At 46.1% G+C, this 14,707-nt stretch overlaps 1 protein-coding gene across 1 annotated transcript; it reads right to left on the minus strand.

Moving 5' to 3' along the window:
* Nucleotides 1-12,913: 12,913 nt before the first annotated feature.
* On the minus strand, nucleotides 12,914-13,827 carry LOC124658961 (early nodulin-like protein 1). Its single transcript, XM_047196943.1, has 2 exons — nucleotides 13,553-13,827; nucleotides 12,914-13,455 (listed from the first exon to the last, which is right to left on the minus strand). The coding sequence occupies exons 1-2, from the start codon at nucleotides 13,752-13,754 to the stop codon at nucleotides 13,037-13,039; spliced, it is 621 nt and encodes a 206-aa protein (XP_047052899.1). The 5' UTR covers nucleotides 13,755-13,827; the 3' UTR covers nucleotides 12,914-13,036.
* Nucleotides 13,828-14,707: the final 880 nt, after the last annotated feature.

Consider the following 14,707-nt stretch of genomic DNA (forward strand, 5'->3'; position numbering starts at 1 on the left):
TCATCAAGAGAAGCACCTGGGCATCTAGAAATCATGAGAGGGGCCTGGAGGCCAAAAATAGACCAGGTGGCCGGCGCGCCCAGCATGGGGGCGCCACCCAGGCTCTTTTCGCCACTGATCGTTGAAATCACTTGATTCTTTCACGAACCGACTTATTTTGCCCTAAAAAAACCCTATATATATCAGCCTCGAAGGTTTCCACCAGGGAGCACCCCACACAGAAACACGAAAACAGAGGATGCAACATCGAATATTGGAGGGTGGAACTCCGCCGGAGCCGCCGAAGGAGGGATCTCTACCTTCTCCAACGTCTTCCTGATCAACATCATGATTACGGGGGAGTATTTCACCTCTAGACAAAGGGTTTTTGGCAATAGCTTGATCTATTTCTCTCTTGTTCTTCATAGATCTTTGTACCATATGAGCTGCCCAACATGATTATGGTCATATATCTAATTCCTATGTGGTGGATCTTTATTCTATGATATTGTGATATTAGATTGGAATCTAATATGGGTAAGATATATTGATAGATGCATATTATGTACCCCGTTCTTAAGTATTGGTTTTGATCCAACTAGTATGCAAGAACAGGTGTGGGGAGATGTCTGTGTTATATGAAGTAGCATGATTTTAGTGATTGGATAGTGCAACAAATTCATGATCTATTATGGATTTGCCTTTTATTTTGCTACCTCACTAGTGATAAAGTGAATGCATGTGCTATGTTCATCACGTGACAAAAGTGATGACCTTGTTTGTTCAAGGTAGCATATTTGGTATTCAAACATCATGTCAAAGTACTTGTGGCTATGCTCTCTTAATTCTTAATACAAGATGTCATGGATTTTTCGCTTTCTTGTGGAGTATAAGAGAGATGTGTTGCATCATCTGTATGTTAGGATGTGATGCCTATATGAATGCGTATCTTACACATATTGAAGTTCTATTCTTATTATCTCATTGATGAATTGCTATTATCCACTACAGCTTTGAAGAGAGAGTAGACAAGTGAACCCATGAACCACGGTCCAATTTTAATCATAAGAAACAACTTTCCATTGCATTCATCTTACTTTCTATTTGCAGCAATATTTTAATCTAAAAAATACAAAAATATTTAGTTCACTTAATTACACACAAAACCCAAAAATAACTATCGCTTTACCGCTTTTACTTAGTTTAATTTATTTGTTTAGTTTAATTACTTGTGTTACCTCTTTTATTTACTATTAATAATATGAAACCTTGTGCTTGGTAACAACACGGTGGAGTTGGGGACACAAGGCGTTATTTTACTTTGCGGGGTTGCTACAAAAAGAGGAAAGGAGATGACTATTTCCCAATTTCCCGAGAGTTCGATATAAACCCTCGAGTCACCCTTGTGGGAAAAATTCTTCGCTGACACAACAATCTGCATTTGGAGTCCCAATGTCATCAGCCACACAAACACCATTGACGGAAGATCATCATCAAGCTTAACCACCAGCGTTATCATCATCACTCTGCATCCCCTCTAGATGCGCAAATGGCTCTACGCCAGATATCTCTACTGCAGTCAGCTGCAAAAAATGTGGCAGACTGGGTAATGAGATTTGCTCATGTTTGATCAAAAGGGAAAAAATCTGGAGAGTTAAATCCCTTCCTGGTTCGAGAATGGGACCGTATCATCAGGGGAAAAAATCTGGGTGGATAAAGGGAAAAAGGAGGTTGATTTTCTGCTCAACAGCAAACAGCTCCTGCAGCCTCTTCGTTTCCTTCTCCCCCTGCTACAGTCCTTCCTTCAGAAGACGTCACCGCCATGTCCAACTTCCTGGTTAATCCGCTCGCCTTCTTACTGGAGGGGATGACAATCGACCAAGGGCCACCAGATCGCAAGGTACGCACCAACTTAGTGGTGCCCATTGTGGCACCATTGCAGCATGATAGGGTATCGCAGAGATAAATAGATTCATCCCTATTCAACACAGAGAGGAAATGAGATAAGATCTTAGGAATTTGTCGGTCACTAAGTGACACATAGTTCGTTATTATGATGATCACCCATTTGACTTAGGAGTTTATACTTTGAGAGATACAATGGCTGAAGATGTCGTAGTAGGTCTGACCTATGAGCTTGATGAAGATACAAATATCAAGTTTGTTAAGCATAATGAGGCTAAGAATATGAGCTTAACTACTTTTGAGAGTGAAATATGGATCTTTTATCAGTACATTCACAATGTTGTTGAAGATTTTGGACTATTATCGATTTCGCATAATTAGAGAGGTATCAAGAATTTTTTTTTGGTGAATGCATGGATTGTGGACCCTAAGTTTGTGCCCAAAAGCATGGTGGTACATCAGTTAGGTGGTGCTCGCCATAGTTGGACAGTCCCAGTTATAATGCTTAGAAGTTCAGACTGGAATGGACATGAAGCTTATGTCCCACCTCCTCCACATGAACCTGAGCTAGATAATGGAGATCCTCATCCTCTCTATATATGGGCCTGACATGTCTGTTGAGCAACTCTATCAACAACAGATAGCAATATGGTGGCAACAGAATCAACAGTTTGGGGCAGCAGGACAGCATCAACAAGGACATCAGCATGCACAACACATTCATCTGCAGCCAGTACAAGAGCAGCTTCCTCCTTTCCAAGTTGTCCAAGAGCAAGATCCTCCTTAGTTTAATTTCCAAACAATGTTAGCTAAACAAGGAGTTCATTTCTCTGCTGGTTTACCTCATCCTGCCAACAATATTACTGTCATCTTTCTGAACGCCTGGCATGATAGCTTGTCTGGTTCTACTTCCTCCAGTTCTTCTGGTGGGGATAACATACTAATTGATGCTCGTACTATTGTCCAACTTAGCACATTTATTGTTAATGAGGGATCCTTTGCTGATCTGCATGCAGAAATCTAGGCCATAATTACCCTAGCAAGAACTGCTTTGGAGACATGTCAATAGCCAAATGTTCTCCTTGAAAACTGTAGGTTTATTTATTTTTCTATTAATATGCCTACCTCCATGTTGCATGACCTTGTGGGTGAGTTCTACTCACTTTATCGGAGGAGGAGGGTGGCTAGGAGAACTGAGCTTTTGGATAGCCCCTCCACTAGTAACCTGGCACATTCTTCTACTGCATTAACTGAAAAAATTTCTGCAAAAGAATCGCCACAATCCTTTGCTGACATTACTGTTCTAGGACATAAGAGGAAATGAAGTTCTGCAAATGCTGCTAATTCTATTGTGCCTACTTGCAGCAGCCAAGTCAAGAGGAGTACACGTAGTAGCAGGTATCAAGGCTTCAAGCCCAAGAATGTATCTGATGCCAAGCCATCGGTATCAAAGGTAAAGCTTACGAAAACACCTGCAGTGGTTATCAAGGAAATAGTGGTTGACGATTGACATAGGCATCCCACTTGGGCCTGCCGAAGATGGTACCCGGGGTTAACTGAAGGCCCACGAGTCGAAAAATATGAAGTTTGGAAGCGCAGTTAGTATTAAAGAAAGTTAGAGTTGTATTAGAAAATATAGAGACTTGTAACTTTACGGGTTGAACTTAGAGAGTCTCCCGGAGTCTGTAATCTTGTGTAACACGGTACCCTCGGCTCCGCCTCCTATATAAGGGGGAGTCGAGGGACAAAGAGAGGATCGGATCCATTGTCAACACAACCCTAGTTTCTTAATCCTCGAGTACTTTTTAGCTGAAACCTTCGAGATCTACTTGCCCTCTACTTCCAACTAAACCCTAGTCTACAATATGTAGGCATTGATAAGTTAATCCCTTGTCAATTGGCGCCGACCGTGGGGACTAGAGGCGACAAGGAGCTGATCTCGATGGCACGTTCAAGATCGTCGACTTCGTCGGTAGCAAGCAACGCGATGGATCGAGGTAAACAGATCGAAACTGATGTAGTCGATTTTGTTCCTCACCCGCCCTCCCGTTTGGATGCATATGTGTATCTGGTTGAGCCCATGGAGATGACGTTCGGAAAGTTCCGATTCCGTGTCGAGAAGAAAGGATCGTATCGTCTCGAAGTTCCGATCTTGTCGGGATTATCGGCGGTCAATTCCGACTTTTCGGACTCAACAACATCAATAAAGTCAGGCGGAGAGGAGGTTTCGCCGCCACACTTCATCAGCACTATGGTGAGCGAAAAACTCGCCAAGATCTTCAGCGACATGTCCTTCGAGTCGTGTGCGAACTCTGATATAAGCAGCGACTCAGACATCATCGACAGCTTCAATTTCATCGACAGATCTACTGCCGTTGAAAAGGTCTTCACCAATCTATATGATGGTGTCACCAATCCTGATAAAAATCAAAGTTCAAAATATCATCAGATCTATGCAATTGGAGAAACAAGCCGAGCAGAGCCGGAGACGTCAGAGGCTTTCGACGATGCGGGAAACCCATATATCGATCCCGCTGATCTCAGGCGAGGTTTAGGCACTAAATATGTCGGGCCTACACCGCGTCTAAGGGTTCAACTCCCACAAGAAGCGTGGGACAGAGCCGCAAGAGCCATAGATGGTACAGAACCAATGACCACAACTGCTACGGCAGAGGAACTGCAAGCTTACCGATACAGACTCGCTCGCTTTGGCAGAGAATTAGAAAAACAGACAGCTGCCCTGAATAGAAGAAAGGAGGCGGCTTCCGCGTCAAGCAAGCGAAGGGCAGATCTAAGCCGATATTCAGGAACTTCGGGAGATAGTCACAGAGAAGCTCGAAGGAGAGCAAGATCTCGACTGCAAAATATACCTGAGGCAGAGAGAGAATTTAGTTCAAAACCTCGACATGTCTTTTATGTCAATCGACACAAGGGGAAATATTATTCCCAAAACACCGGAAGCTGGATACATGGCAACGCAAGCTTTCATCCTCGCGTCCAGACCACCTCCTGGGGATCCGAGAGAAGCGTTATATAACATGGCCATGGTAGGAGTTGGAGCCATGGGAACAGCATTCGCAACTACACCTCCCGAAGGAGCTGCAAGGGAAAATAGTCCGCGACCTACTGCAGCAGTGCAGGATCCCCCGAGAGCGAGTGGAGCAAGAGATTCAGCGACTCAGACAAGGGTGGATAGAGCGCGACAGGACAGAAGAGAACATCGGCATTCACCAGAAGTTGATGAGGAAGATATGTGTGGACTCTCGTGTTTCACGAGACGAGTCCGAAAAACTCGAGTCCCGTCAGGGTTTAAGTTACCCGATAATTTCAAAAAAATTGATGGTCTACATGATCCCAAGGATTGGCTAGTTGATTACCTCGAGACGGTGAAATTGATAGGCGGAACCAGGGCAACAGCCATGCAGAGCATCCAAGTACACTTGAGTGGAGCAGCACGATCATGGATAAAGAAGTTACCTCCGGGGTCCATCGACAGTTGGGATAGTTTCGAGGATGTTTTTGTGAAGAATTTCTGATCCATATGCAAAAAACCCGCGTCACTAGAAGAGTTGAGGGCTTGCAGGCAGAAGTACGACGAACCAATGAGAAAATACATCCAAAGGTGGAATATCATCAAAAACTCGGCAGAGAACATATCTGACGAGAGGGCAATAGATGCGTTTGTGGCAGGAATTCGACGAAGAGATTTTGTCGAAGACTTGGGGAGAACTAATCCAAGGACAATATCAGCATTAATGGAAATAGCGAACAGGTGGGCAGATGGAGAAGATGCTGTTCACAACAAGCAACATAGGTCGCCAGAGGAGGACCACAGTCGAAACTTCCAAAATAGATGACGATTCTCTCGACAGTTCTCGAGTTATGATGCTCCTGGTCAAATATCGGCTGGTTTCCGAGGAAATACTGGAGGAAATAGTCGAGATGATTATCAAAGGAGTAGCGCGCATCAAGGTGACAACAGAGATGATTCCCGTAACAATAGACAAAATAGTGGACCAAGGTTCCAGAGACCATATGTATCTCCCGAGGATATGATGAATGGACCGTGTCATATGCACTTTTATCTTGATAATAACGGGAAGAGACAGTCAGGACATCTGCAGAAGGACTGTCGAAATTTTCAAGCAATGTTGAGATTTGCAGGGCAAGCTAATGCTCACGCAACGAATAGAAACCCCCAGGGACGAAGGAGTGAGATCCACCTTCCACCTCCTCCCGCAATTACAGACGAAAATCGACACCAGCTCAGAATAGCGGCAGCACCACACCCACCTCCATATATCGACCCCAACGCCAACGGCGCGGTCTCGATGATTCAGAAAGCTAGGCCATCCAACAGGGCCCAGAAAGTAATCTCGCGTCAAGTATTTATGGCAGAAAAGATGCCTCCACCAACAATTGAGTACCTGAATTGGTCAGGATAGGACATCGGCTTCACAATAGCGGACCACCCACAGCAAGTTCCTCGACCAGGGCAATCAGCACTCATTTTACCAGCGGTGATCGCAGGATTCGACGTTTCTCGGGTATTCATAGATGGAGGCAGCAGTTTAAACCTTATGTATGCAGATACACTAAGGAAGATGAACATATCCCTGGCGAACTTAAAACCAACTGACACACGTTTCCATGGAATCACACCAGATAAGCCAAGTTATCCGCTGGGAAAAATCAATCTCGACGTTCAGTTTGGAACCCGAGAAAACTACAGGATAGAGAGATTGGAGTTCGAAGTCGTGGATTTCCCGTCACAGTATCACGCTTTATTGGGGCGACCAGCGTATGCCAGGTTTATGGCGGTACCACACTATACATACTTGCTATGGCGGCTCCCTGGACCCAAGGGACCAATTACAGTAAAATGCAGTTTTGCGCTAGCTGATAAATGCGACAAGGACTTTCATCGACTGTCAGAAACTTTCGGGATGCAGGCAGAACACATGGCGTCAAGGCTAACAACTGATTATGATGTGTTGCCAGATACAGTGAGGCATCTCAGGGAACCAACCTTCGACACTAGTAAGGATTCTAAGGAGGTCCAGATTCATCCGACAGATCCCAAGAAAACGGCATCCATTGCAACAAACATGGATCTCGCATAGGAAAGCGCGCTCGTTGAGTTCCTCCGTGAGCGCTGGGAAATCTTTGCGTGGTGTCCAGCTGACATGCCAGGAGTACCCAGGGAACTTGCTGAGCACCACCTTAATTTGGATCCAGTGGCGAAACCAATTAAACAACCCTTGCGGCATTTTTCGGAACCAAACCGCAAGGCTATGCTATCAGAAATCAATCGACTCAGAGAAGCTGGCTTCATTAAAGAACTGCAGACGGAGGCCACATGGGTGGCTAACCCAGTACTGGTCCCGAAGAAAAACACGAAAGTCCTTCGCATGTGCGTCGACTTCACGTGTCTAAATAAACATTGTCCAAAGGATCACTTTCCCCTCCCGAGGATCGATCAAATTATCGACTCCACGGCAGGATGTGAACGTCTTTCCTTCTTGGATGCATATTCTGGTTATAACCAGATCAGACTAAAATAAGACGACGAGGTCAAAACAGCTTTTATAACACCTTATGGTGTGTTCTGCTATAAAACAATGCCTTTTGGTCTGAAAAACGCGGGAGCAACATATCAGCGGATGATGCAAAAGTGTCTTACAACACAGATTGGTAAAAACGTACAAGTATATATTGACGATGTCGTCATAACAACAAAGAAGGGGTCAACTTTGATCGAGGATCTGAAGGAAACTTTCGACAACCTGGACAAGTTTTGCCTTAAGTTGAACCCGACAAAATGCTCCTTTGGTGTTCCTGCGGGACAACTTCTCGGGTTCCTAGTTTCAGCAAGAGGGATCGAGGCCAATCCAGAGAAAATCCAAGCCATCGTAACAATGAGGAAGCCAACAAAGTTGAAAGAAATACAACAGTTGACTGGACGAGTCGTAGCTTTGAGCAGATTCGTCGCCAGGCTAGAAGAAAAGGCATTGCCGTTCTACGCGTTGATCAAGCAAGGAGAGAAGTTTCAATGGAACGAAGAAGCAGACAGAGCTTTCGAGGATCTCAAGCGCACAATCTCGACACCACCAATCTTGGTGGCGCCAAGGAGAAGGAACCTCTCCTGTTATATATCGCAGCCACGCCTCAGGTGGTTAGCTCAGTGCTTGTGGTTGAAAGAGAAGAAGAAGGAAAACTCCATGGAGTGCAGCGGCCAGTGTATTCTGTAAGCGAAGTTTTATCACCTTCCAAACAACGGTACCTGCAGTACCAGAAGCTAGCATATGGGGTGTTTACAACAGCAAGAAAACTGCGACACTATTTTCGGCGCATCCGATAATAGTGGTTAATGAGGCGCCTTTATCCAATATATTAAACAACCCAGAGGCTACGGGTCGTGTCTCCCTTTGGGGAATAGAGCTTTCCCCTCGGGATATCACATATGAAAAAAGAAAATCAATAAAGTCGCAAATATTACCAGAATTCATTGCAGAGTGGATGGAGTTACAAAATACGGGACCCCCGGATTTATCGAGAACCTGGACTATGAACTTCGACGGGTCCAAGAGATTGGAGGGGGCTGGAGCAGGCGTGATACTGATATCACCACAAGGTGACAAGTTGAAGTATGTCTTACGGATGACGTTTCCAAACGCGTCCAATAACGAGGCAGAATACGAATCTCTTATACATGGGATGAAGATGGCGAAGGCTTGTGACGCAACTCGCTTAAAAATCTTTGGCGACTCACAATTAGTGGCTCAGCAAGTCATGAATCAATGCGACGCATTCAATGATAGTATGATAGCGTACAAGGAGGTGTATAACGAGCTCGAGAAGCTGTTTGACGGGTGCGAGGTAAATCACATCAGCAGGCTAAGAAATGATGAAGCCGATGTTCTTGCAAACATTGGGTCGCAATGTCTCACAATACCACCCGGTGTGTTCTGGGAAGAGATATCTGAGAGATCAACCAAGGCGAAGAAACAACAGAAGAAGGAGAAGGAAGAGAAACCCTCGGGGGCTAAAGAAATACCATCGGGAGAAGAGGATGAACCTGAGGTAGTAATGATGATATAGATTCCGTGGATGCAGGCGTACATAGCATATATTTCGAGAAAGGAATTACCCGATGATCCAGTTGAAGTAAGGCGAATCATCAGGCGATCCAAAGCCTTTACTGTGGTAAAAGGAGAGATGTATAAACGAAGTATCTCAGGAGTATTACAACGATGTGTCACACCTGAGCAAGGGAGGTTAATTCTGAAGGATGTACATGAAGGAGTGTGCGGACACCACGCAAGCAGTCGAGCTATAGCAGCCAAGGTTTTCAGAGCAGGGTTCTATTGGTTAACAGGAATTGAGGATGCAAAGGATATAGTACGCACTTGTGACGCGTGCCAAAGGTTTGCCGCAAAACCTCATTCTCCGGCAGCAGAGTTAATGCCAATACCGTTGTCAGGGCCTTTCGCTCAATGGGGTCTTGATATGGTGGGAAAATTGCACAAGGCTTCGCCAGGAGGATACGAGTATATGCTCGTAGCAGTCGACAAATTCACGAAGTGCATAGAAGCAAAGCCGATAAATTCACCAGATGCGGCATCAGCGGTCAAGTGCGTGAAAAGTATCGTTTTTCGATTTGGAGTCCCTCACAGTATCGTCACGAACAATGGTAGTAATTTCACATCCAATGAATTCAAGGCATACTGTGCAGAGGTAGGCATTAAATTACACTTTGCATCAGTTGCGCACCCGCAGACCAATGGCCAAGTCGAGAAAGCCAACGGTACCATATGTAATGGTATCAAGAAACGCCTGCTAGCACCATTGGAAAAAGCTCGACACACCTGGCCAGAGGAGTTGCCTAGTGTGTTATTGAGTATTCGAACAACACCAAATACAGCGACACAGGAAACTCCATTCTTTCTGGTCCATGGAGCTGAGGCCGTGCTGCCGATAGAAATAGAACATAACTCTCCAAGAGTAACGGAATATGAGGAAGAAGCGTCAAGAAAAGCATTGGAAGACGATGTCGATGCACTCGATGAAGCTCGCGACGAAGTACTATCACGAGTCACCAAGTACCAACAAGACCTGAAAAATTACCATAGTCGACGTTTGCGACTAAGATCCTTCAAGTAGGCGACTTAGTTCTTCGGCTCACACAAAAAAGCCATGAAAAACTCGAGTCGCCGTGGCTCGGCCCTTACATCGTCACAGAAGTAATCGAAGGAGGAGCATACAGAATCAAGGACAAAAAGACAGGAGTCGCCGAGCCAAATCCTTGGAACGTGGCGCAACTCAGACGTTTCTACGCCTAGAGTCGAAATATAGTCCTCCTTGTAAACATACAATGTACTGAAACGCCCGCGAGTTTTCAGACGCACTCTTTTCCTTTCAGGGCACCGAGTGGGGCTGGAAGGTTTTTAATGAGGCAGACTCGCGGTGCTGCAATATAATAAAGATAGTGGAGATATACATTTTTTCTTCGACAGGCTCGGGGGCTCATGCCCGCAAATATAATATACTCAATAAAATTTATTTGCTTTGGTTCAACCTCGCAAACACAATAAAGAAATTAGCCCACGAAACACTTGGGGGCTAGGGAAAAGAAAAATATATATCTCCGGCTTATAACATACATACAACAAGTCATAGTTTCTTTCGATAAAAAAAAGAAAGAGAGCTATCTACCGACGAAATAAATTTAGTCGTAACCTAACAGATCGTCAATATTTACTCTGTCTTCTTCGACAGAGGCACCCAAAAAATCAGCATAATGTCCATCTGCAAAAAAGTCGGCATCCATCCGAAGAAGGTCGCCAGTTATCTCTTCGGCCACTGGTGTAACTACTGCATCGATCTTATCGACACCTCTTCGCCGTCGCCTTAGCTTGGTATGAACAGTTTCAACTACCTTGGTCATATCAAGTTTTGAATGACAGATCTGAAGCATAATAAGGGCAAACCTGGCACCGGCTACTAGTTGAGCTTTTACAAAACCATGGATTTTGTGTGAGTCCTTAAATTTCTCCATCAGCTCAGGAAGAGTCTTGGGCTGAACGTTTCGAGGAAACATGGAGTTGTAAACCATGGATAGCGTCTTAGTACAAAATTCAAGAAACTCACGAACTTGGCAGGAGCGGTCTTGAAATCTGACGATTTGTCGGGTGCGTTCAGGGGTAGCCCAAAAAAGGGAGCCATGATCCAATGCCAGATTAATAAGGAAATTTGATCTCGTGTCGACTCGTTGATCTTCGGCATCAGCGTCCAAAAAGGGACCTATTTGGCGATAGTACACCAGTTAAAGCCAGAAAACAGTAACAGGAAAAAAGCAAGGGTAAGGTTTCGGAGCATACCTGCCATTTCCAGGCTTGCTTCAGTCATCAACTCAAGCATAAAATTCTCTCGGGAGGTAGCCTGTATAGCTTCAGCGACTGCAACCTCTTTTGAAGCTATAGCTTCCTGAGCTTGCTGTAGTGCAATCTTTTCTCTTTCCGACGATTTTCGAGATTGTTCCATTGTCAAGAGTGCTTGTTTCTTCATCGATTGAAGTTGTTGGCGGAGTTCTTTCAAGTCATGAGCTGGATCCATACCCGAAGAATCTTCAACGAACTCGACATCAGCTGACACTTTCTTCGAACAAGAAGAAGTGGGCAAAGCATCGGAAGGATGAGGAGCGGGAGTATAGTTGTCAAACACCAACTGGAAAAGAGAATTTCGACATCAATTATCACATAAAAATAGACTTCCATTGATTTTCAGTATATTTACATGGTTCTTGCAAAAGGTCGGATCCTAGTGAACCAACAATACGCTGTCGCAAACTATACCTATGGCGACAGTGGTCAAAAGAGAAAAGGAAGAAAAAAAGACAGGAAGGGCGATCTACTTGACCTCCGGCTTGGCGGAACTGGAGGAAGGTGTTGGTTTGTATCCGAGGAAGGCAAGGATTTTCTTTGAGCTAGGCTTGGCGGCCTTGATCAAAGACTGCCATTTCTTCATCTCCATACTCCTAGCATCACCAACTTTGGCCCAATCGACGTGCTGTTGGCTCTCAGCAACCAAAGCAATGGTACCTTCAACGCCAATCTTCAGGTTCTCTTGTCGGAGAGCTAGCCCAAGATCTTCTTTCGGAAGGAAGCGCTTGGTGAGCGCAGCAAAAGTGTTGGGCTCATCAGTCTTCGGGAAGAAGTAGGGGAAGAGCCGAGAAAACGCCGCATTGGCATCAGAAATGCTTTGGCGCACTTCATCTCCGTAAATTTCGAGGAGAGAAAGGGCGTCAAGGAGACGGTCATCTTCTGGCTTTTCAAGCCCATATTCTTGGCTGGTTTTCCCTGCTGGAAAAAAGTTTCGGGTTATCAAAAAATATACATTAAAAGTGCTAAAGTCAACTCAAAGAAAATGGGCGATACTTACTGACAAAGCGTCGGTTTTGCGACTCCAGGCATGCGGCGACAGCAGCTTCGCGAGCAAGATGTTGAGCTATGCGTTCACTTAAAGCATTTTCAGCATCATGGAGCCTCTTTCGAAGACTCTCAACTGAAGCAGATTCAAGCTCCGCTTTTTCTCGAGCTTTTTCGCTCTTAGCCAGCTCAACAGCGAGATCATCGGCACGCTTATTAGCTTTGGCGAGATCCTCTAAGGTAGAACCGTAGAAGGTACCACCTCCTCCATTGATCTAGTGTCAGATCTCCTAGTCAGCTCCTACCGGGCGGTGGGGATGATTTGTAGGGCGCATGTGGAACAAAGCTAGGCATGGCGACCGGACAAAACGCGCAGGGAAGCGGGCCGCAGTTTCGGCGTGAAGGGGGCCTGAGTACGTGGGGAAGCGAACGATCTGGGAATGGAAAAGGGAACTCCTGATAATTGCGTGAAGGTTGAACTCTTGATGGAGCGACGAAGGGCGAGCGAAACAGGCAGGAAACGGAATATTGAACTTCTTCGTTTCTTTTAAGTAGTGGAGACAGAGATAGAGATATGTAAATTTCAGATACGGTTAGTATTAACAACAAGCATAATTCAAACGAATGGTTACACGATTTCGATAGTCAGGTACTCCGTAGCTGCGTAAATTAAACACACTTATTATTCCGCACGCACGCGTATACATATGGACAAAACGTAGGTCTCAAACAAGTGCGTAGAACATGGCCCCGATGACGAACGCGGCCGTGCCGGCCATGCCTGCCGCCTTGGCGACCGCGGCGCTCGGCTCGCTTGCGGTGGGCGAGATGTCGATGCCGAATGGAGGCGGCGGCGACGGCGGCGAGAAGGTGACGCCATTGTAAGCGGGCGAGGGAGCCAGCGCGGTGTGTGTGGCCGTGCCGTTGTCGGCGGCGCGGGGGCCCATGACGACGACGACGAGCTTCTCGTTGCGGTTGCAGTTGTCCTTGTTGCCGCTGATGAAGTAGAAGGGCCCGGACTTGGTGAAGGTGAAGACGGTGTTGCCGTCGGAGAAGGTGTCCACCGGCGAGGCCGTGTCGCAGGCGTCGTAGGCCTTCTCGTCGACGATCAGCACCGAGTCCTTGCCGGGCTCGTACGTGAACGCTGCATTGGTTGATGAGCAAAGCAATAAGGACCACGATCGGTTGGCAAGCATGATGCAGAAGTTATTAGTCATGTATAGTGGAGAGAAGTAGCTTGCCTATGGCGTCACCGACGCGGAAGCGGGTGTGCTCCGCCCAAGTGTTGTAGGAGGCAATGTTGCCGCCGCTGGCGTTGGCCTGGCCCGGCACGCGCCACTCGCCCGTGCCACCGGCCTTGAACACGAACGCCGACGCGGTGGACATACACATCGCCACCAGGCACGCCAAAGCCAGGCACCGTTGCTGCTGCCCGCGTGCCATGGCGTCGCGCAACCACGAGAAATCTGAAAGTTCGAACTTAATTTGGGCAGCGTTGCCGGTGTGAGTAAGATGGTTGACGATCACGGCTGTTTTGGGCTCAATCGATCGGTTGAGATGGTTATATATACACGCGTGCGAGCTAAAGTGGTCGTCATCAGCTGTTCCTTTCGTGTGTGTTTTGTGTTTTGTGCGAATAATGCAGTACTGTTCTTTTCGTGAAAGTTAGGGAACGTGACAGCCGATGAATGGTATATATCTCCGCGCTCACTTTGTGTCCTGGACGTGTCTCGCCCTGCATGGTGTGAACTTCCGCTGGCATGAGAGCTTTTACCTATACCTCCCTTCTTGCGTTATGATGGAATTTCGTGCCTTGCGAGAGTGAAGGATTCAGGATTCTCTCCAGAGGAAGTTCGCGAAGTGTGTCTCCACCGGGTGGGTGTCGATGACGGGTCTCCACTAGTCCTTTTTGTTTTGTGTGTGGGCCACATGCTGACTACTTTTACTAGGGTTATCTTGCTTTGTTTTTGAGAGTACTCCAAACTTCCCCAAATTCTTTTAAGTCTCAGCCCGGTTTTTTGCACTAACCAATTACGTTACGAAGACAGAAAAGCAAGTGCAAGACAGTTACAGCTCGCTGCGAACAACGGTCATAGCAAGAACTCGACACCCAATGAAAACACAACTACAAACTAAACTGGAAAACATCGCTGCGTCTCTATCAACGCCGGTCACCTACGAAGAGCAACAACTCCCTCTAAACTTCCCTCGTCGACGCACCATCCACTCTTTATGCCTAAAGTGGCAAGTGGATGGCGGGAGTTGATCAGTCTTGATGAAGCACCGTCTTGGACTCACCGCCGATGATGTACATTTGGTGGATGAACTATGCAATCAATATAATGTATATCATATTGTCTGTTGTTGGTGCATCTGGTCATATACATGTTTGAATG

The sequence above is a fragment of the Lolium rigidum genome, chromosome 6 (assembly GCF_022539505.1).
Source record: "Lolium rigidum isolate FL_2022 chromosome 6, APGP_CSIRO_Lrig_0.1, whole genome shotgun sequence".
In the NCBI taxonomy this organism is placed as follows: domain Eukaryota; kingdom Viridiplantae; phylum Streptophyta; class Magnoliopsida; order Poales; family Poaceae; genus Lolium; species Lolium rigidum.

What these genes read in the sequence shown, in the direction of transcription:
- LOC124658961 (XM_047196943.1), bottom strand. Translation starts at nt 13,754, where the DNA reads ATGGCACGCGGGCAGCAGCAACGGTGCCTGGCTTTGGCGTGCCTGGTG. An exon ending in CCGCGTCGGTGACGCCATAG is followed by an intron (nt 13,456 to 13,552) that starts GCAAGCTACTTC and finishes CAACCAATGCAG; the next exon opens with CGTTCACGTACGAGCCCGGC.